Source organism: Penicillium lagena, assembly GCF_028827675.1.
Source record: "Penicillium lagena strain IBT 129212 chromosome Unknown utg000005l_segment0_segment0, whole genome shotgun sequence".
NCBI lineage: Eukaryota > Fungi > Ascomycota > Eurotiomycetes > Eurotiales > Aspergillaceae > Penicillium > Penicillium lagena.
The window spans coordinates 993,690-1,016,013 of NW_026623226.1; the positions used below are offsets into that span (position 1 = coordinate 993,690).

Sequence of the window (22,324 nt, forward strand, 5' to 3'; positions counted from 1 at the left end):
GGCTGTCACTCCCCACTCGCAGGGCTTGCTTGGATTCCCCTTGGGACAAGTCTCCTTGATCATGCTATAATCGACTGTCTTCTTCTCTCGTGCCATCCCACCCCGAGCTCGCCGTCATGGCTGCTGCACAACCACGGCCGTATAGGCGCATCGTAACCTCGGCGCTGCACCGACGGTTTGTCCATGCCTCTGCGCTTGCGCTTCTCGTCTGCTACATCATTGCAATTGCGATCGGGGACAAGTCGTCCTGTAAGTCACGTTCAGTTGGCGAAAGGCCGCTCCCTCAAATCAAACATCCAAGCTGACGGTAGCATCCCCTAGTTCTCTGGTCATGGTTCCCGATCGGTGCATGCGGCATTCGCACGGTCCTGCTCTTTCTTTCGTCCCTTGTTGTCTTCGTCCTGCGCGTCGGCCAACTTCACATCGGCTCGAGAACGACGACCTCCTCGCTCACCACTTTCAAATACCTGTTCCCACTTCATCTCATCCAAACCTTTGGGTGGTACCTCTTCTCCGCGTGGTGGTTCACGGAGATCTACCTCTGGTCCTCCTCGGCGACCGCCCACCTGGAGATGGTGAATCGAGGCCGGTATGATTAAGCACACAATTGCGATTTGAAATTAGGCTGATGATGTCCAGATCGCATGAACGACCGACGTTGAACGAAAGACCCATCTACCTTCATACCTACCACATCCTCCTAGCGTGTGCGCAGGCAACGGCTCACCTGTACTACGACTACGACTGCATCCCAGTGCCCGTTGCGACGCGTGTTCCGAAGGCCGCTGATGATCGTACGCACCCGGTGCCTTCGACGTTGAAATACATCCAGAGCGCTTTACCTAAGGCCATAATGTCTGGAATCACCAGAAGCGTTGTGGTTGCCGGCGTCACCCCCTTGGTGTATAAGATGCTTCTCAGACAGATCGCGTGGAGCTGGTCCCTGTACTTTGCCAAGCTCTTCTGGAACTTCTCCCGGTCCGCTGCTGAGCCCGACACATTTCTTCCGCCAGGTTTTGTGGGTCTCGTCCTCCGATCACTTTTCTCTGGTGGGCTGCTGGTCCTTTGCTGGCAGACGACGAACCTTTTCTTCTCTATTTTCATCGGCAAAGAGCCTCTCAAGCGGGGACAACCTCTTACTTCCGAAACCAAGGATCCTAATGGCAGTTTGCTCACTGGCCTGAAGGCGAAAAAGCCAACGGTGAAAGCCTTTGCGCTCTGGGAGCTTAATCTCATCAGTCAACGCTTGCCTGAGCGTCGGAAGACCATTTTCAGCGAGATCGATCGTGATAATAGCTCGACTTGGTCCCTGGTTTTAGAGTGTGTTACCGATGTGATCAAGGCCATTTCAGCTAGGGTCGAGGTAACCAAGAATCCCGCACCCGGTGTCAAGCCAGCACCTCAGGGCGAGACTGCTCAGCCAACGCTCCAGACTCTGCCACGACTAACCGACCCTCCTAAAAGTGAAAACATATTTGCAGCCTCTCCAAAGGCCACTTCACAACGGGACAAATTCGGCGAGGCCTTCAGCTCAGCTGCCAAATCATATGGACAATCATCAGATTGGACGCCGACTGCACGAGCTCGAGCCCGTGATGTTTTCGACCGCGCCTCGTCGGCCATGCTCAGCCCTGAACGGAAACAGAAGCTTCTTGGCTCTTCCCAAGATCTGAAATTGCTCACTGGAGGTGCCTCGGCAACACAAAAACCCGAGGATGTCCACCCGTTCCTTGCACAGATTCTCCGGTCGCCGTTCGGTCAGCTTTTCCGACAGTCATTTGCCCAGCGGGCGTCGAGTATTGTTCTGGGCACTCCCGAGTCGTCTCTGTGTTCCATAGTTGATGCGGTGGAATCTTTGTCTCGGCTCTTGGTTGCGAGCTTGGCAGAAGATCAATATGGCAAGGTCCAGGCCGATGTTCCCGCTGTGGTGCGTCTGTTCACCCAGACTATCATGACTCTGGAAGACTTTGTTTACAACGGTGGCTTGAGTGCACACTGGACAGATGTCCACTTCCCTCCATCCAGCAAACCTGAGGCACAGGCTGAGGCACGTCGAGTCCCTGACGTGGAACTGGTTCTGGATACTCTGAAGATTTCTCTTGGAGAACTTCTGACTGCGTTCAACCCGTACTTGCGTGATATCGGTCTTGAAGGCAAGGATTTGCGACTTGCAAAGGAAGCGGCTGGTTTTGCTGCGGAAGAGGCAACATCCTGATGTACAACGTTCTTATTTCTAAGGAATGATCTGACATGCACCACAAGAGAGCAATTGACAAAAACCGCCATGACAGACTCAACTTTTCTGTGTATTATTGCTATCTTTTTTGTTGCAGCTTGGGTCTCAGTGGACAAATGCATGGTTGGGCGTTTCTATTATTGGGGCGCGGCTGTGTACTGAGATAGAAGTAGAATGCAGTTTCAGTCTCTGAATTGAATAAATTCCTTGAATAATGCTCACAGATGTTGTCACAGATGTTGCTGCTGTATATAATTGGAAGCCGGTCACATGACGCACTCTCAACCTCAACATCGGCTCCGCTGCTTTCATCCTCTGCCACGTCTCCCAAACAGTCGGTGGGAGCTCGATTGCGTCTAACCTAAACACACATCATTGCTCAGATACGATGGCAATGCTACTAACCAACGTCTACCATCTCCGCCGGGTGGCAGACACATCCGAGAAGGCATGTTTCATCTGCTACAAGCCCACAACAAGCGTGATGATCACGCCCGATAACAAGGTAGGGAGCATTATCATGCCCATGCTATCTTCTGAGTCGAGATATTCAATTCTCTAAGTCAAAGAATCTATCTGTACAAGAACTGATAAGTCCCTAGGACTTCTTCTACGTGTGCCCCGCACACCTACAAGACCGCCACTTCTGCTCTCCTATAGTCAACGCAGAAGCCGAAGCTGCCCGCCGCAAAGAGGAGGAAATGGCTCACGAGATTGAGAAGGTTAAGAAAGAGTATGAGGAAAAGCAGCGGCGGAAGAAGGAGCGTGAAAAGAAGTCTGGGAAGGAAGATGATAAAAAAGAGAAAGATGCCAAGGATAAAGAGAAAGGGAAAGAGGAGTCGGAGTCGAATGCTAATGATGAAAAGGAGAGAGATGATAAGGTACGTGGTTCCAGCGATTGCGCGGCTCTGGGAAAGAAGGTCACTGATCAAACTTCTTCAGATTGATTCAATCCGGAAGGCTGGGACGGGGTCTAAGCCAGATGATTCACCGCGAGTCTTTGCTTTACACAGGTATGCTTTTTTCATTCATCTGGCTGACTGTGTGGGTACGATTGAGTCGGAACTGATGGGATATACAGAAACTTCTATCAAATGCGCGTTGATCGGCTCCGCAATATTGAAATGGCCAAGCGGAACCAGGAGAGGATGAAGAATCCTTCTCTTTTTCCTTCCGTTCCCACTGGCGACATCTGAATTTCGATTTGTTAAACGGTGTCAACATTTTCAGCATGGTGTTTGGCATTCGCATATTTCGGTGCAATGGGGTGGGTTCAGTGAGGATCACGCCATTGCAGATGAACCGGGATCTCCGAAGGATTCACTGCGGATTCAACTTCGTTTCTTCTCGAGAATCAGCGGATGATCCTTGCTCGGTGAAACCGTTGATCAACAATCTCAACAAACCATACCCTGCTTACCTGCCATGGGAATGATGTTTCCTCGAATCCTTCACTTCCAGCCAAGGGCGGGGTTCAGTCTACAAGCATCACTGTGCTTTATCCCTACTCCTATGGCGGGGAAATAGCTAATCAAGGACGATCCGATGTTGCATTGAATTATTCACTTTGGAAACGTTGGGATTCTACAACAATAATATGATCTTCACCACAATAACACAATAATAATCCATGTATGCGGCAGGCTTCTAAATCCTATAGGATCATTGAGCTTCCTCATTCGCGTTTCTTCTCGGGGGGTTAATTAAGACCTCCGACCGCGGGCACCATACATGCGCTGAACTAAACTTTTTCAAGACCTCTGTACTATAACTGCATATCTAGGCTTATATACCCTTCTGTCTCTGGTTAGGCGGTACGTACAATCCTTTCCCGCTCTAGGCAGTCCCGCAGGTATCTATTCCCCGCCAACACCCCTGTTGTCGGGGAATTTGCAGTCAATCACCCGCTGCCACGACAGCGGCGGCCTTGCATGCTACCATGCTACCATCTCGCAGATCTGTGCATGTACAATACCAAAAACGAAGCGGGAAGGGAGTGATAAGCACTAGGCAATAAGGCTGTTAACTCTCGCTGTTTCCAGTAGTAGTTGTTGCGATGTGTGTACCCTTGAAACTCTTGTGAGAATACCCCGCCTTAGGCCCCGCCACCTCAGCCTTGGTGGGCGACTAGATTATTGACACCCCGTCATTTTTGCATTGTGTTCGCCGGTTACGAACATACGAGGCGAGGCGCCTGTCGATCAGGCCCGTGCTTGCATGGGCTTGAAACGTGGAGTCGCCCGCCGGGGAATGCTGCAGCGGGAGCTTAAGACAGATATTTGAATGAGACGCCTGATTTCGATGCAGCTCGATCAGCCTTACCCGGCCGAGATTGGCTGCGTCGTAGAGAGAGAATCAAGCCACTCGCGTTGCAAGGGATACTGCTATTGAGCGGACTTTTGATAACCATATGCGAATTCTGTGTTTTATTAGTGTTGTGCAATTTTTGATGTTCAATTACAACAGGCTTCAGTGTGGCTGTATCCTTTCTAGCACGCAGTAGCCTAATACTCATAGTACTATGCATTTGTAATGTGAGCCAAGTTTTGACAAGATAACTTAGTTGCCTAGCAATGCCACACCCTCCTTCGTCTCCAATCCAGACCATCAGACATAGTCAGCAGGGTAGAATCCACTAGGGATCGAAAGTATGATTAATTCCTGGCAGGCAGTAACGAGTACTGTAGTTGGGAGGCAACTCCCAGTTGCTTGCACAGATGGTAGCCACATATTATACCATACGTTTAAGACGCCCGATAATCGAGATAGGCTTTCACTTAACGTTCCAACGTCATGGTGTGCCGTGTCTGTCGGTACCTCAGCAGCCTTTCATCCTTCTAGATTGCTTCTCACACCGTCTTGCATCAGGCGTACAATGGCTTTTCCCGAGAACGTATGAAGTTTCAAGCTTACAATAATACGTTTTATCTGGAAGCCCGTTCATCGTCGGCTACATACATATGCGGAGTAATGATGAGCGACGGATCCATGCCTACACCCTTTAAGGCTATAGTTGAGAGAAGAGGACCTTGCTTTTCTCCAGTTTGTTTGAGTCAAGACGGTGGGGAAGGGGGCTGTGCAATGATGGGGAGCTTGGATTTTTATCCAAAAGCTGTGGGGGAAAGTTGTAGATCAATCATTTGCCTCGCGGCGGGGGTTTTGTTTGGGGGGGAGGGGGAGGAAGTCAGTTTTACGGTAGTCATAACAGACGGGAATGGCCAAGAAACTATAAATTGGCACAGATTTGGATTAGGGGGGGAAATAAGAGTGTTCCAACTTGCAAGTAAGTAGTAGGCTGAGCCTGAAACCGCAGCCGAGTGTCACAGATGTTTGCTGGTCACAATTACAAATCTCTTTATATTCCCTCAAAGCGGAACTCTATATAGTATAGTTTTGTAGCAGTTATCGGGAAGCTAACCAAAGGTAGGAAGGAAGCTATGATGATATCAGGCCGTGGAGTTAGTTGCACTTGGCATTGCCCCACTACAAGCTCGGAGCTCTCCCCTGCAGGAGGACGCAGCTTTCAAGGTCTTAGCCTCTGGAGGGAAAGTGTGAAGTTACCGTAGTTAGTTTGACGTACCTGCCGAGGTAGTTCCATATACAGTTTGTAACACTACGACACAAAGGTCCACCAGGCCGTCCACAGCCTGTTTTTTAATACATAATAAGAGAATCGAAGTACATGATAGAAAACCATAACCATACCTGACCGGTAATACCTATACATCCCACGCATGTGGGACCAATCTGGAAGGCGAGGAGCAGACCCGCTTTTGCACAGCCTCCCTCGTTGGAGCCCAACCGCCGTCATCTCCTTCCCTGTTGACAGCCTGGGCCGTGGGTGGGCTGGAAGATGATGGTTGGCTAATTCGTGTGCATGGTTTTAGCTTTGCCAGGGTCCGCTAGTCATTGAACTAAAAGAACAATTTTAAATACAGACTTTGTATACTTCGAGTTAAATTCCCAGGAGATTGAGTCTCAATTGTCCGTGTGAACTAGTTAGGGATTTGTTGTGTTACAAGTTGTGCAAGACTGGGTAAGACGTAAGACGTAGGGTTAGCCCAGTAGATACCCTACTTTTTATTAATTTTTACATATAGAACTGACTACTAGGGGCCAACCATTGTATTTGCAATAAGGCTGGCCTGTCGAGAGCTGGGCGAGACCAACTACAGAATTTCCATAAATAAACTTCTAATGCCAGATAGGAAGCTGAGAAGGGCCAAACGTTGACTGACGCCTGGGTAACAGCCCTGAAACGCCGCGGCGCCCGGGGTTGGGTTTGTTCCCATTGCGGATGCACGAGTCTGTTCAGACTTCAGCCACGGATAACTCTGTTTCGATTCTCGAAACGTTTGAGGAAGCGCCTGCACTCCACATGACGCAAGTGAACCTGACCGGTATATCCTCGAAGAGCAGGTTGCTTCGGATATGTATTCGAAGCTGGCAGAGATCGCCATGGCCTTGACAAAGAATTTGATTGGGTATTTTGGACGTAAGTAATAATCAGGGGTCGTAAATATGTACGGAAATGCATATGCACTACATGCCCAATGGTCATGATATTATTCGAAATGTCGGCCTCAAAGATTCCCACGCCCTGAACCAGGGCCGTTGGATTCAGAGGACCGCATTCCCGGGGGCAAGCGGATGCCGAGCGCGGCGGGGGCGCCTCGCGTCATGTTCACTTGGTTCGCCATATCCACGCGAGCCTTAGCAAGACCGATCGCAGGCACCACCCAGCCACCGCAGCTGCATTGCATTCCTTGCCATGCGAATTTCCCGATATTGGCCCCGCAGGCGGAATTGGGGCAGGTCAGACGCCCGGATAATGGGGCGTCCTCTGACTTATCTTCTGGTGACGACGGGAACAAACTGGGGCGCATCCACGTAAGCGGATGTAAGAAGATGTGCGCACAGTCCAGATTTGCCTGGGACTTGGCACTGTTCTTTCCCGTCTCGTGAGGAATGATGAATGGGGTTGTTGCCAACTTGCGCCTGGTTGATGACCGGTTAGGTATAGTTCATCGTATAGATTTTGGGGTCGATATGTACCTGCATTTCCGGCATTTGATCTCGACCGCCTGGTCTACTTCCTGCTGGTGGCGAAGCGGCTGTTCGTCTTCGAATCGAACGGACTTCATCTCGGGGGCTCGGCCACACGCTACACTTTCCTCGACGTCGCGGCGATACAGCCAGCGCTGGTAGGCAGGCTGGCTGGTGACATCTTCTGGGCAGCCCATCTCGTGGTATAGTACGAGCTGTTCCATAAAACCATCATTTGGCTCACATAGCGGCCGGCACTCTCTCAACAGCGTCAGCGCAGATTGCGGCGTGAGCGCCCCAGGCTGCTGGTGGAGCAGGTAGGCAAGGCAGATAGTAGCGGAGCGGGACTTGCCCATTGCACTGGATCGACATTGTCAGTCACCGCCAGAAGTAGATGATAATGAAGGGTGGATTCGAGCCACGCGCAGATCGCACTTTACAGACACGTGATGACGTAGGAGGCATGAAGCCACCAGGCACACAACACTCCGGGCCGGCAAAAAGGAAAGAAAATCAGGTGGTTTTAGGCAGGTGGTGACAACACATGAAGAAACAAATGGACTAACCAATGCACAAGAACGCCGCCACCTGCATCCAGCCCGGCCTGGATGAACTTGATGGCGGCAGGGAAATGCTCCAGAAGATTCTCATCGTCGACATCGTCAACATCGATGAAATGATGGAGATAGGGTGCAAATGTTTTCTCCTCGGTTGTGTTCAGCCGGAGCACGGAGAGCACATGGGTGATATTCTCCCTGGCCATCGCAGCTTTGTTTTTGAGGCAGAAAATCCTACAGCTAGGTATTAGCAGCAGCCATAACAACAATAACAGTTGAAGGTCATCGAAGGAGACCTCTGGATTAGGATACTACTAACCCTCCGATGTAGAGATTGTGGCCTGAGATGCGATTCATGGCCATGGTGGTGGCGGTTAGAGGTGGACTTCACCTTCACTGTTCATGTGCAAAGGTGTCCTGTCAGGATGTGGTAGGTCTTGTAGAATATGAAGACTAGACATAAAATAAGGGCAATAATTGATCTCGGACCGTGCAAAGTAGTCACTGTACCCTGCAACTCCCGTCCGACAGGCTCTGAATGGAGATGGATAACGGCCGAGGCAAACTAGCCCAGATAAGAAATTAGGGCAAGGGCTAAATACATCCTCAGGCATCAACTATTTGCTGCGCGCGCTCGAACTAAATATTGATTGTCCAACTATTCTGTACTACCTGGCATCGTTTGTTTTGCTTTTTGTCCAAACCAAAACATCGGCAGTAATTACTAACCATATCACCTGTTCAATGGGGCAGGCTGGTCCGAGACTAGACAATACCCACTTAACTAGACTCCGCATTTCGACAAATTCCATACATACATCTGCAGAATAATTAGTTCCTGAGTTCTCGGATTGCCACCAACATTGAGCTGAAAAGGTGCCCAGCGTGGCCAAACCAAACAGCCACCGCGTGTGATAGGTAGCCGAGAAAGTCCATGCTTCACAGCATCAAGGGATCCGATTTGCCGTGCTGCAAGGGGCTTACGCACGCCGAAACTTTTCGACACGCCGCGGCGAACAACCTTCTGGGGGTAAGCTTGGTGCCACACTACACTCCTTTCGGGAAATGCGGCTGGCGCCCACGCGCTGCAGCCCTCTAGGGCTTAAGGCTGACCGGCCACACCTCGTGTTTCCACGGGACAGTTGGACCCGTGATTATTTAGCGGTTTCCAGTGACACTCCCGCCAAGACTGTGCTTTTGCCAAATCCTGTGGTTTAGGTTAGCAGATCAGTTACCGACACCGACACGGCATGAAGGTCGGCTATCCCATGGACCTGGACTGGTGACGATCGGTTGGAAACGCACAACTTTATTGCGACTAGGTTTGTGTGCGAATCATTCCGCCAAGATCCCGTTGCCACCCACGAGTCAGCAACATGGATCGAGCTGCCAGAAGGCTGAGATGCGTCTAAAGCAAACCAGTGGTAGTACGTGCATAGCCTTGTGGTGTTCTTAGCTCGAGGTTAGCCCGAGTCATGTCTAAGACTCGCAGGTCTGACAAGTGTCGGTCGTGACAGGCAAAAGAGGGCGATTTGCCCAGATTGTGTTCCTCTTGGCTCGCCTGCTTCATCCCGAGTCGCCGGTGAGTAACTAGCAGCTCAGTTCCAAGCGTTCCAGGCGACAGAACCTTGGAAAGAGCCAAGCCCTAACTTTAAACAGGGTAATTACTCAGCGCGTTTGACCTTTCTGGTTATATCTCGAGAGGTGCTTCTTCGTGTTCCATTTGCCTTTCCTATTAGATGGTCCGTGGGGTGCCCCCTATTATTGCGCACCGCCCATTGCTCGCCCTACCGTGCCCTTCCTGCTGCAATCAGCCCAAAACGAGCAAAATGACGGTGGAGCGACCATAGTGTGGCAGTGCAATGCATCTTGGGCCCCAAGTGGAACCCACTAAGACTCCCCTGTCCGTGGGTCCGGCCAACGACCACTCACCGTTGTCCCCAGTGATGTGGAGGCAATGGATCGGCCCTTAAAGAATGTTCTCTCTCGACTCTGCATCCCCTTCGCTCTCGTGTGAGACTCACCAGGGGGTTCCGCCTGCTCCGGATGTCAGAGAAGTGGAGTTGGAGTGCCGCCACCCGCCAGATTCTTCTTCGCGGACTGGCTGAAAGTCTGCCCGGACCTACTAAGCAGGAGACGTGATATTATTCACGCTCTCCGAGGCGTCCAATAACTCCACGAGAGAAAGTATCACTCGATCAGCGGTCTAGCCGTAACTTCGGCGGACCACAGTCTAACTAGTAAGGATGTAAAACCGAGTTTAAAAGCCATTCCCGTCCAGCCTTACCACGATACATATTCTAGTCGTGTGTCATCCAACGTGGCAACCGTTCCACGCGATTATTACATGTTACTCTTCCAGATCGGACGATCTTGATCCTCTTTCTGTAAACTATTTTCTTCTCCTTGAATTCCCTACCCCACCCACCGTACCCGTATGTAACTTCCGGAAATCCATACATATACTGGTATTTTGCCTCTCAACGTTGCTCAACTTCGTTGGCTCTCGTCTTCCTTCCTCAGCTACACGACAGGCCCCGTTCAGCTCTGCCCTTCCCACCACCACATTCCACTCCCCGCGCCACCAGAGCTGAGGATGAGATCACTGTCCTGCCCTATCGCGCGCCGTCCTCACTCCTACTAGCACCGGCCTTCCGCGCCGGTCGAGAGATCCCTCTGGATCGTGCGCCAATCATCGTTCCACTTCGCCATCTCTTTTGTATTTCCCTGGTTTTACACTTTTCCTATTTCGCCTTCGTTCCTTTGCCAGCCGGTTCTGCATCCCGCCAGACGCGGGCCAATTGTGCTTTTATTAGCGGGGCCACGCCCTTATACCGTGCCGCGCGCCAACTGTCGGAGGTCTGTCGCAGATTACTCCTTTGCACTGTCCCCGTCCGACTTGCTCAAACCATGTATGGTGGGCCGCCTGCTTGCTGCCAGTGAATTGTTGCCATCCAACGGATTTCTATGGGAAGCAATACACCTCGGCCGTGTGCGACTAGTAGCCGGAAACCGTTTCGGCGCATGAAGCAGCAAATCGTCGGGTCTACGAACAAGACTTTGCGCAAGGTAGGGCTGAAGTCGCGGTTACCTCATCAGTGCCTCTGCTCCATGCTGACCGGGAGACGCAGACTTGACTTTTATTCCCAATATCCCACCATTTGCGACTTGCGTGGGTGTGCCGCCTCAAATCCATTCCCCGAATAGTCGCGGCCAGGAATTTAGAAGCTGGACCTTGCTGCTCAAAGGCATCGAAGACGTGGGTGAGCGAGAGGCTAATTGACGGCCCGCTTAGGAATCGAAGCCGGTTCCACGACCGACATTGCTGGATTGGGTTCTTGCTACGAGAACAACACACTGGGCAAGCTGGATTTCGACCTGCTAATCAGTTTCGAATCCCTCGCACTGAGAGAGGCTTGATTTGCTCCAGGCTGGGCTCGCCCATGGACACCTGCCGGTTCCCACCACATCGACCTTTCTCGAATGAACAACCCACGATTGATCTCGCCGCCGTCCATGTGCTCCCATGATTTCCGAGATCACGACCACCACGGCTTCTCCGATCGACCTGCGCACACTATTCCTAATATGCCATTCTCATCACATGGCCCTATGCCCATCCCATCACGAACCGTTATGAACACCGCTCCTCCACCATTACCGCCACCTCCGAGGATCCATGATCTGGACAATGGCTACGACGCTGGCTGGCTCCACGCTAATTCGGAAAAGCCGACTCATCTTGCACCTATTAATCCAAACTCGAGCTTGTTTGGAGGTCATCGGCGGGCAGAATCGGTTCCCCAAAGTGATCGGATGGCAGTGGATGACGAGTTCGAGGGCAGAAAGAGTGGCGTGCCAGTATCCCGGAGCCCGGAGGCCCAAATCATGATTGAACCGCCTCCACCAGCTGATGAAGGATTCCCCAGTTCCATGTCAGTTAACCAATCTGGCCCAATGTGAGTGGTTTTGCTCAAGACCTAATTTGTACGACTCTTGATGAGCTAACTCTGTTATAGTTTGAAGGGAGAGCGCAATTTCTCATTACGAAGTGTGCAAGACTCGTCTAATGCATATGATCAGCACCTGTTATCAAAGATTGGAAAGCCGTTGTCCCCTCGGGGATCGATTAGTCAAAGCGCGGAATGTCGAGGCTCGGTGCCGGCACTCACGGTCCCGTCACTAACAACGAGCAATGTTCCCTCACCCGGTCCATCAGAGGGCTCAACGTTAGATGTGCGATGGCATAACAGCCCCCAGTCTGGAGGGGTGTCACCCAGGACCAAAGTTGGCTGGAGAGAGTACAACGATGGCCGCAGTCCGAGTTTAGAGAGTATCTTACCATCCGCGGCATTGGATTACGACCACCACGGTTACCGGCGTCGATATGGCGGAACAACGCCCCAACGTGAGGATAGCATCAGTCTGCCAAGCCGATCAAACCGGGGTAGCTACGATCAAGGGGTTTTCTCTGATCTCGAGGGCGAATTCTCTGCCGGTGAGCCTGCGCCCCGGCAGCAATTTACTATACGGGAACCGACACCTCCGTTTGCAGACACTTCGAAGCAGGGCATAAAGCGGCGAGCATCTTCGCCCCCACGAGAACCGATGTCCGACGATAGACACCCCACTTTGCGCGTAACCATGAGCAGTGGTGATTTATCCCAGCGGCGGACGAGTGGGCATCCGGTTTCGAACACATTGTCAGTGAATAACAGTTATGCTCCAAGCCACCGAACCCTCTCGGCTGGATCAGCCTTGAGTATCCGCACCTCAGGCTCGTACTCGTCCACCCTGTCGATTGGAAATAGCAGCATGACCAGTCTGTCGCCTTATGATCGTCCGTCTCCAGGCGGCCTCTCACCCAGCTCAGACCTGGACGCCTTCCATGAGAAGTCCATCATGAATCCAAGCGCCTCTGCTGGTGCCCCGCTTATTCATCCGGCAGCATCCAGAGTCATTTCGGGGTCCAACACATTGGAACCACCAACCACGGACACGACTGGGAAGATACCAATGCCGGCTAATTTGAATCTGTCTAAAGGGGTAGGCTCGAAGATGAGCGGGCTTTACATTTGCGACTGCTGTCCAAAGAAGCCCAAAAAGTTTGACAATCCGGACGATCTACGGTATGCAGTGAGACTACTTCACATACGGACTGTTCCCAGCTGACCTTCTGCCCAGTGTTCATGAGATGGAGAAGCAGTACTCATGTCAGTATTGCAACAACCGCTTCAAGAACAAGAACGAAGCAGAACGTCACCAGAATTCTCTTCATCTCCGACGGCATTCATGGTCATGCGCCGCTCTGCCAAACTATCAATCCGCTTTTCATGGCTCGGCAGCTCCCGCCGCCCAGACCAGTGCTGGGCCGTCTCATGACACATGTGGTTACTGCGGGGAGGAGTTCCCAAACTTCCCCCAGCCAGATTGGGACCGCCGCTTTGAACATCTGACTACTGTGCACAAGTATGGCGAGTGTAACAACGCGAAGAAATTCTTCCGTGCCGATCATTTCCGACAGCATTTGAAGCACAGCCATGCGGGAAGCAGTGGGAAATGGACCAATATTCTGGAGAATGCTTGCATGAAGGAAGAGCAGCTGCCAGAGCCTCGAAAGGATAAAGCTCTACATTCCGCCAGCGGATCGGGCTCTACTTCTCAGCCTTCAGCCGGATCACTAGCTTCCAATACGATTGAAGAGGTTCTCAGCGAGCGATGACAATGGGGTTGTCACCTTTTTACGATAGAAGGCTCTCCATTTACTTGGCCATTCTGCCTAAACCGAGATTGTCCCTCCTGCATTTTGTTCGCCTGCGACCAAAGAAGGGCGGTTTGACTGGAATCTCATTCCATCAGCATCAACGGACAAAATAAGGGCCCTATCCATCTTTTTCCAATTCCCCACGAGTCAAGACCCCTTCTACTACACCGAGGTGGACCCTTTCGCCTTTTCTTCAACATTACATTTTTCCTCACCGACCACGGACCAAACTTCCTCGAAATCAAGAAATCTTCACGCAACTAGAATAGCGGTGACCTTACAAGAAGAAACTCCCGTGAACATTATACGGGATTTACGACACGACACGATCTCTTTTTAGCTATTGCTTTTTACAGGGGGAGAAGTGGTGGGAGTTCAATTTTCCGGGGTGGTTTTCTTGCCGGGTGATCACTCGAGCGAACCTTCGTGTGTATACTGCTGCATCATTACCTGGGTGGTTAGTTTATCATTTCCCTGTGAGTTGTTGGAGTCTTGTTTTTATCTGCTACTACATCAAGTGGAGTCATTATGGGCTATGATAGCGGTTGGGTTTTATGGTTTGTTTCATCTTTATCCCGGGGTCGGGTCGGGTTTTGCGCGGTTCCATTGCGACTTTCTTCTGTCTTTCTGCTCATACATATCCAGCCCGACGCCCACCCCTATACATATGGATGTGCGGTGCTGTTGAGATGGGAGGCATGCTGGGGTGTTTTGTACATAGATGTTCTGCATGCTAGGCCTCAAAAGATTGACACTATGCTGTTTGTGCTCTGGATTTGTGTGTGGTCTTCTAGTAATTTCGTCAAGTATGTACTGCATGTATGGTCGGTGCATTATTCTTCAACTGCATCTCATACTTTCTCTTCGCCATTTAACTACCCACATCAAGAACAGGAAAACAAGTGAAATTCTGATGCCCAATCTGCCAGTACGGCATTATCTCATATGATTCATACCCTGGGACCGTGGAATGCAGCGGCTGGCCATTGCCTTGCAGCATATCAATAAGCGATGAGGGCTTGGATCCAGAGACACTAATCGATGCGTTGCTCAAGGCACCAGCAAAGGCCATGAGCACAGGACCGTATTCGAGCGCATAACGCGAGTGGCCAGGGATCTCGTATTCGCCTGTGTACTCTTCCAAGTGGTATTCGGCCGGTAAAATGAACGACATAGTGTCTCCTGAAAACCACATGCGATCGACTGATAGGTAGGATCCGGGATGACCCGTGAGAGTGGTATTGCTGTGGTTAATGGAAAGCTGCATAGGTCTTGCTGCCCAGGAGGGGACGCGGATTCGGATGTTGGCCCGGAGTGGGGATTTGCTTGACGAGGCAAACGTCATATGTACATCGTTGTGGAATGGGAACTGCGTTTCCATGCTAAGAGTTGCGTTGTGGTCATCCGGCGTCGACCATGTTACAGCCGCGGTGTCGAAGAGATTCACATAGATACCGGAGCGATCGTTGGCGTGCGAGAAGATAAACTCCGCGAGCGAGCCCAGAGTTCGCGTACCCTGGCCCTCGCAGCAGGTATTGATCATGCCATTACCGTAGGGGCTCACAGCCGGGTCCTCGAAATCCTTTTGGCCGACGAGGTGAGCATGGTAGATAATCCCCTTGTCGCCGTTCTGGTTGGCGAGAACGACGTTGTAAATAGACTGCTCGATTTGATTTGTGTAGGCTTCGTTGTCCGGATCCAGCCAGTGTAAACGCTGGTTCAAGCGGATCCAGAAACTATTTCCACAGAGCTCTCCCGTCAAACCGTCCAGACGATATGAGTCTGGTGGGTACTGGCCGAATTCCACGATGGCTGTTGAACCGCCGATGTGGATCCAGTGCTTGAAGAAGAGCTCCCAGTAGCCAAGCAGCATGTCGTGGTACCGCTGGTCACCAGTGAGTAGGTACAGATCTGCATAGGCCTCCATGTTGGTGCTGAGGTAGGTGTGTGGATGATCGTAGGGGTATTGCCAAATCATGCTAGGATCCCTGGCTGCAAGGCCGTCACGCCAAAAGTTCATTTGGAAATACTGCTGGACTACATTCGCGTCTCTTGGAGCCCCGACAGGACTGCGGGCCATCAGGGTGTTGGCAACCATTCCCTGCGCGCCCTGTACTGATCCCCTCATCAGATGCTTGAGAAGGGGGTACTTGTTGTACCAGTCATAGTAGCCCCGGAGGAGAGTGAACGCATTTTGAATACCGGTAAGACCTGCGTCAATCAGCCCATGTGTGAGCCACGCACGTGTGTATGCGGCATGCTCTCCCAGGAACATTTGGTCTTGCGGATAACCCATTATGAATCCATCGGGTTCAGCACACTCAGCAATCGTAGCGATGACGGCTTCCATTCGGCTGCGGAGCTCGCTATTCTCTATCCAGCGCAAGGTATTAGACGCCCCCATCAAAAAACGAGCGGCGTTTGATCCCTGATATTGAGCCCAGTACCCGACAGGGTAATCCAGGTTTGAGGGGGTTGGCTTCCCTGCACGGGCGAGGAAGTCATGCACTAGCTTGTCAACAGAGCCCATGGAATCGTTAAGCAAATAACCGATGTTGTCGACCATTGCAGCCTTGATGACACCGTTACCCAGCTTTACACCGGATAGAGGAGTGGACACGAGCTGTTGAGGCGGATGCCAGTCCTTTGGATCGATCACATTATCGGGATTGTCGGTGATCACTCCTTCACCCATTGCCCTTGGAGGTCTAGTCAAGGCCGACGAGTTGCTTATAGGCAGATCAGAATTGTATGGATCTGAACCAAGATTGACCACACCGCTGTTTCCCAGAACAGGATCGACAGCGACGTCCTTGCCTTCAGCAATATCATTTCCATCAGATAGAGCACTCAATTTTGAGAGACCCAGTTGATAATGCTGCCCGTCTATGCTCATACCTAGCTTTGTGGCGGTAAACCGCAAATATCGACGGCCAGCACCTTGTTTACGATCGACGGGAATTGACTGAATGGTATCTCTTGGGTTGGGCTGGTCTTCGTTGGTGCGGTCGATGAGCATAGTAGGGTTATCAAAGGAGTCTGTATCATCAGCCTCAACCTTCCAGCGGCTGGGAAACGCAAAGCTGACGTATGGCATAGTTTCGGGCCAGTAGTGAGGTTGAACCAGCGGGTATATCTGTACCTGCTCAATGGGAGATGCGTTGTCCCCCAAATCGATCTGAACCCATGTTGTAGCATTTTCGGTATCGGCGAGCTTGCTTTGGTAAGGCAGGTACCAGCTGGCTGCAGTAAATGCCATCTGATTCTCATACAAGCCTGGAACAATGTCTGTGACATTCTTTTTGAGGCTAGCCGCAATGACCCTAGGCGACAAGGCCAGGGTCAGCGCAAAATAAAGAAGGCGGGTCATCTTGGGATAATGTTGCGAGACATTTGTTGAACAACGACTGATCATTTATTTAAGCGTCAGTAGTCTAGTGGAATGCAAGTTCATTCATCACTCGTATCGGTCTATCATACCCCGAGCCATCATCTCTCCCGTAGAATCTGTGCACCTCTGAAAACCCTCTGACATCCCGGCACGAGTACTTGGATCCTTGGACCCTGTGCTTGGACCTCGATGCTTCGCAAGATTTTATGCGGGGTCTTGCGGGGGCGATCGACATGATGGCTTTGAAGGATCGTTGTATTTCGGGGGTGTCCGATAGCGTCTTCCAGATCTGGTAGGAATGTACATACGTTTAGTGGTTTCGGTCGAAAATGTACCGAAATCGTAATTAATCTTGATAATCATGAAGTATTGTGAGGATGCTGTTTTGGATTAACTCAGACTGATCATTGGCACGCCACTCGCGACATAGCTACACTAGTAGTATCCGCTCTGTATGTTTCCTGGATCCACATGACTCGACTGGAGGAATGATGGCCCATGATATCCGACTAGTATCCGCCCTGGCTCTATCAAATCAAACAAGCAAGGAAGACTTTCTCATTTCCTTGACAACAGGGGCCTCTTTCTTCTTCTCGCCAATGCCAGTGATCGAAGCAAAGCTCTCTGCGAGAACGGCAGCACCGCCATGCAGCGGCAGAGTTTCATCGGGGTTGGGGTTGTTGTCGTCTTGCTCCTCGCCCTGTACAGTAAACACTGGGACCTCAAATACCTCGTCCCGAGAAGCAGCGCACATAGTCAAGACCTCTTCCAACGCCTTCTCGATGGCAGCAGCACGCTCGCGCATTCCACGCCGCAGCAACGCGTCAACCAGATTCTCTGCCTCCGACACGGCAGAATTGATGCGCTCAATGAGACGTCGAATACTATTAACAAGATACTCCTCTTCATAGACGGTTCCCTTCTTTCCGCGTGCACGCTTGCGCTCCTCGCGCCGGCGGGTCTTCGAGGTCTGGCGGGACGAGGTTGTCTTACCCGTGTAGCGGGTGAACATGGTGCGGCCGGCTAGTGTAGATGCTTCGGTTGGAGCTAGCGAGACATTGTCGGGGATATCTGCTCCGCCGTCGCCGAGAGTAGGATCACCGCCGAAGAAAGCAAGTGGGTCTGCAGCACGGCGTTCGCGGAGCTCGCGAACGCGCGGGACTTGGGCGTTGAGTTGGGACTTGCAGTCGGCCAATAGGTCTGTCATGGCACCCATTGCTTCGGCAAGCCCCGTGTCCACTATCTCTGTGACCTGGGTCTTTTTGCCGTGGAGTGTGAGCAGACGGGCGGCATCGGCAAACTTGGAGCCGCGGCACAGAAGTCGGGATGCCGTGAGGATGTCGTGGAGATGCTCGGCGTGGATTGTGGCTGCTGAGACGTAGTCTCGGCTCTCATCAACGAGGGTTGTGGCCAATTCGTTCATGTGTGCTGTCAATTCATCTGGAGGGAGAGGAACCATCATGGCACAGTAGAGGGACTCGCGCCACATATGCGCCAGCTTGTAGCATTTGTAAGCTTCATCGTAGCGCTCAAGAGATTCGTAGGCTGTAATCGAAGTTAGCTAATGGTCGTTCATTGGGGGCTGACAAAGGTATCATACCGATCGCTGCGTCTTTGTACTTGGACTGATCTTGGAGATATTCGCCGTAGATCAATGTGATCTCTCGTTGCTGTTCAGGCTCGTACTTGAAGATATCAAGAGCCTCTTTGTACAAAACGTGCTTGATAATATAGGGCTTGATCATTTCGTGGGAATTGAGAGCATGCAGATGTTTCAAAGCCTTTGCAAATCGGGAGAGATGGTTATCAATCTCAAATTGACGTTGCAGCTCTGGTAACTGCTGCAGCTTACGGAGAAACGGTAAGTACTCTCGAGGATCCTGGAAGATGATTAGCAAATACCATGAGGGGTACCACAGAAATTCTTACCATCTGAGCCTGTTGCGCAACCAATAGCGTGAGCTCCAGATCATACAGACCCAACGCATGCGAGTATAGACGATTGGCATCGGTCAAGAAGACCATGTGCTCAATAGCATCCTCCGCTTGTTCATTGTTGTGTTCTTGATCCATGTAAGTCGCAATTCAGTCTTTCTAATTAGATAGAACATACCTCTGAGACGAGCAACAAGCCTCAAACCAGCTTCCAAATCTGGTGGTGACTTGCAAACATGGGCCGTTATCAAATTGTGTAAATTGGTATCCACACGATTTTGAAGAGTAGCCAAGAAAGCATCGCAGATGCGGTTGACCTTACTCCCTTTACTGGTAGGCATAGACAGAGCGGGTGATGTAGAGTCGTCCGGTTGGGCACCAGCAGCAGCGGACTCGTTTTTCGAGATTTTGAGTGTGTCTTTGTAGAGAGTCTGTGAAACATCCTCCTCCCTAGGTAGAGGTTAGTGGTAAATCAATATAAATCGCCAGAAATATCACATACTTCAACCGAGAAAGAAAGTCATCAATGAAGTCAACTTTTTTGACTTGCTCTATGAATAGCTGGACGTTCTCCATGAACTGCTGGGGAGCGTAGTCGTAGAGAATATTCATATCCACCATCTGGCTGCGGCATGCAAGGAACGCAGCCCGGTAATGCTTCTGGTCGATAAATGTGCGGATTCCCGCCAGAACCAACGCGCGTGGGAAGATGGTCTCGATATTGCCTCGAGGAGCTTGCAGCACAACAGCAAAGATGGAAGGCATCACTGACACCAACTTTGAGCCTCTCTCAATGCTTCGGCAGCGCTCATCCGTCTCTGGTGTGTCTCCTGGAACCTCCATGTCTATAGTATGAATTAGAATAGCTCGAACGGTTTTGAAAAGACGACTTACCGTCCACGCGGTTTAGATGAACAAACTTCAGAAGGTGCTGGGAAGTTGTGAACAAGAGATGAGCCGGAGTGAGAAGGAAGGACGTGCAATTCTTTGCAAGTACACGTTTGTTCGCACACAACACGCCGGTCCTTGTCATCGTCACCAGGATTTGCTGGAGAAATTAGTATCGCTGTTTAATTCTAGACAGTAAGATAACCTACCTCGTCCTCGGAAATTGAAACTGCGCGAGCCCAATGGGTATCAACATTTGGGCCCTCGGACCAAGAAGAAATCTCAAACCCATCTGCCGCTGATGGATTGACGCAGGAGTAGCTCGCGGGACGTGTAATCTGGGGTGCGTGAGAGAACCACAGAGCTTGGTGTCCAATACCAGGGAAAATAGAAAATAGCTGCGAGGTATCCGCGGCTTGGTACACAGTCTGGGTTGAGCGAGTTTCCAAAGCTGTTCGCTCAATATGACTGGTGTTCGGACTGCTGTCTCTAAGCAAATATACTTCATTTTCGTTCAAAAAAGCAATTTGTCTCGGTCGACTCTGCAGGGCATCGGACAGCGGATAGCTTGACTCCATGATAGGAACGGGAATTGGGCGGCTCTTCAAAGACCACAGGAACACCGAGAAACGGTCCTGCATAAGGACAGCAATTCTGGAACCAGACTTGCTGAATGCCACATCAATGACATTGGAGTTGAGTGCCAGCTCGTTGTGTGCCATAGGGGGTGGAACACCCGCCAGTCTTAGAGGAGTCAACTTCAATATCCCTATTTTCAAGTTAGGGGCAGATTGAGGATGGATGAAGTAAGAAACACTCACGTCCATCGACGACAGCGACAGCCCCAACGTCATCTGGAATTGCCGTAGACCCATGGTTGATATCGAAGACATAGTCCAAGTCCAAGATCGAGACTACCCATTATCAGTTCTGCTTTTTTGATGTGTTCGGAAGAATGACATACTTGAGGACCCAACAACAAATCGCAACGCCTTTTCTTGATGCCATTCAAAGGAGAAGGGGTTCTGACAGGCAGGGTCGATGACTACCGGAATCTCTTGCTTCAAATAGTAGTGGTAGTTTCCCATAGTCCAGAGTTGCACGCGGTCTTTGAAGCAAACTGCGAGCACCGTGGAGTCGACGTTCCAAGCCAGATGAATCTGCGAAGCCCAGGATTGCCGCTCAGCGTCGTTCAATCGAAGAGAGAATTGGCCGTGGCGGAGTCCATTGCGCTCAAAGAAGACCACGTCAATCCGGCCGTCTAGACGCTGGATACCGGCAATAAGGTTTCCATACGGCCGCCAGCTCAGAGCAGCTTCCAATCCGTCAACAGGCTCGCTCACGCTGTCCAGGGTGCCTTCTCTGGAATACACGCGAATCGCTCGGCGGGTTCCCGCCTCGATGCTGTTCACGGCAACATAGGCACCATCTCCGCGCCAGCTGATCGTAGTACCGGCGTCGTCGTAGCTGCTCAATTTCCCTTCATCGACCTTCTCAGGCACGGTCGGGTCGCGGAGGGCTTTTGCTCTCTTTCCCTGGAACTGAGTTTCTCTCTTGCCCCATCCAACAGACACATGCTGCGAGGCTTGCAAGTCCTCACCTGTGAAAGTAATCTCGGCCACATTCTCGAACTCGCGAGTCATGTACAAGAAGGTACGAGCGCGCGTGGTGATTGCCAGCAGCTCTTCGTCGGGCGACCATGCCGCCGCAGTGATCCCCACGTCGACTGAGCCCAAAATTTCAATTTTATCTTCGCCGGGCAGAGGCTCCTCACGGACAAGGATAATATCACCTCCCTCCATCACCAGGCAGGTCGTCAGATTGTCTGCAAAGTAGTGCAAGGAGAGAACTCGGTCGCACGCCATGTCTGGTAAGGGGCATGGCGCATCCCAGGAAGCGATACACTCGAATGCGTCGGGAGTGAGAGGCTCCGTGGAGCACTGCTCAGGACGCTTCCTTCGCAGCTCGATGATTGCATTGCCCTCAGCAGGCCCGAAGGTGCACACAATCGCATCCGAGGAAACATCCCATGCCGTGGCAGTGAGTGGAAGGTCACTCTGGATTGGCGTCTCCAAGAGACGAACGTTCCGTAAGTTGCGCATCTTTCAATCTTTTCAGTGGAATTCTGGTTTTACCCCGCCATGAAGGGAGGAAATTGTCAAACAAAGGTCTTTTTTACTGGTCTCGAATTTTCAGAAAGAGACACTTTGCTTCATTTCCCGGCAAGGCGAGTGTCTGTTGCCCGAAGGAGTTGCGCGACAGAAATGGAGTTGATGCAAAAGAATTTTGATTTTCCGCTCGGCCAATGACTTCATGGCTATTTGAACGGCCACCCCATCACCACCTCACAGCTGCTACAAGCTACTACGCGGTTACGATGGAAGAGATGACAAAAGAAATCAAGAGTCAATACGATTCTCCAGGTTTGTAGGTTTGTACATTGCTATCCCACAGCTTTTCACTCCATCCAGAAGCAAAGACTCCCTCCCAAGTCACTCCCGACTGTC

At 51.3% G+C, this 22,324-nt stretch overlaps 6 protein-coding genes across 6 annotated transcripts; 3 read left to right on the forward strand and 3 right to left on the reverse strand.

Moving 5' to 3' along the window:
• Positions 1-116: 116 nt before the first annotated feature.
• N7510_007092 (nucleoporin NDC1) lies at positions 117-2,215 on the forward strand (the record flags this gene model as incomplete). Its single annotated transcript, XM_056979017.1, has 3 exons — positions 117-249; positions 322-589; positions 640-2,215. The coding sequence occupies 3 exons, from the start codon at positions 117-119 to the stop codon at positions 2,213-2,215; spliced, it is 1,977 nt and encodes a 658-aa protein (XP_056832060.1).
• Positions 2,216-2,630: 415 nt separating this feature from the next.
• Positions 2,631-3,432, forward strand: N7510_007093 (AAA-ATPase Vps4-associated 1 family protein; the record flags this gene model as incomplete). Its single annotated transcript, XM_056979018.1, has 4 exons — positions 2,631-2,741; positions 2,839-3,117; positions 3,179-3,249; positions 3,318-3,432. 4 exons carry the CDS (start codon positions 2,631-2,633, stop codon positions 3,430-3,432), a joined length of 576 nt encoding a protein of 191 aa, XP_056832061.1.
• Positions 3,433-6,819: 3,387 nt separating this feature from the next.
• Positions 6,820-8,202, reverse strand: dspC (dual specificity phosphatase YVH1; the record flags this gene model as incomplete). Its single annotated transcript, XM_056979019.1, has 4 exons — positions 6,820-7,234; positions 7,292-7,642; positions 7,849-8,073; positions 8,159-8,202. The coding sequence occupies 4 exons, from the start codon at positions 8,200-8,202 to the stop codon at positions 6,820-6,822; spliced, it is 1,035 nt and encodes a 344-aa protein (XP_056832062.1).
• Positions 8,203-11,322: 3,120 nt separating this feature from the next.
• znfA (putative C2H2 finger domain protein) lies at positions 11,323-13,561 on the forward strand (the record flags this gene model as incomplete). Its single annotated transcript, XM_056979020.1, has 3 exons — positions 11,323-11,798; positions 11,859-12,968; positions 13,024-13,561. 3 exons carry the CDS (start codon positions 11,323-11,325, stop codon positions 13,559-13,561), a joined length of 2,124 nt encoding a protein of 707 aa, XP_056832063.1.
• A 913-nt stretch (positions 13,562-14,474) lies between these two features.
• On the reverse strand, positions 14,475-16,973 carry N7510_007096 (uncharacterized protein; the record flags this gene model as incomplete). Its single annotated transcript, XM_056979021.1, has 1 exon — positions 14,475-16,973. The coding sequence occupies one exon, from the start codon at positions 16,971-16,973 to the stop codon at positions 14,475-14,477; it is 2,499 nt and encodes an 832-aa protein (XP_056832064.1).
• Positions 16,974-17,529: 556 nt separating this feature from the next.
• N7510_007097 (Elongator subunit IKI3) lies at positions 17,530-21,919 on the reverse strand (the record flags this gene model as incomplete). Its single annotated transcript, XM_056979022.1, has 9 exons — positions 17,530-18,539; positions 18,595-18,874; positions 18,924-19,057; positions 19,108-19,379; positions 19,432-19,774; positions 19,824-19,977; positions 20,027-20,586; positions 20,639-20,731; positions 20,782-21,919. 9 exons carry the CDS (start codon positions 21,917-21,919, stop codon positions 17,530-17,532), a joined length of 3,984 nt encoding a protein of 1,327 aa, XP_056832065.1.
• Between the last annotated feature and the right edge of the window lie 405 nt (positions 21,920-22,324).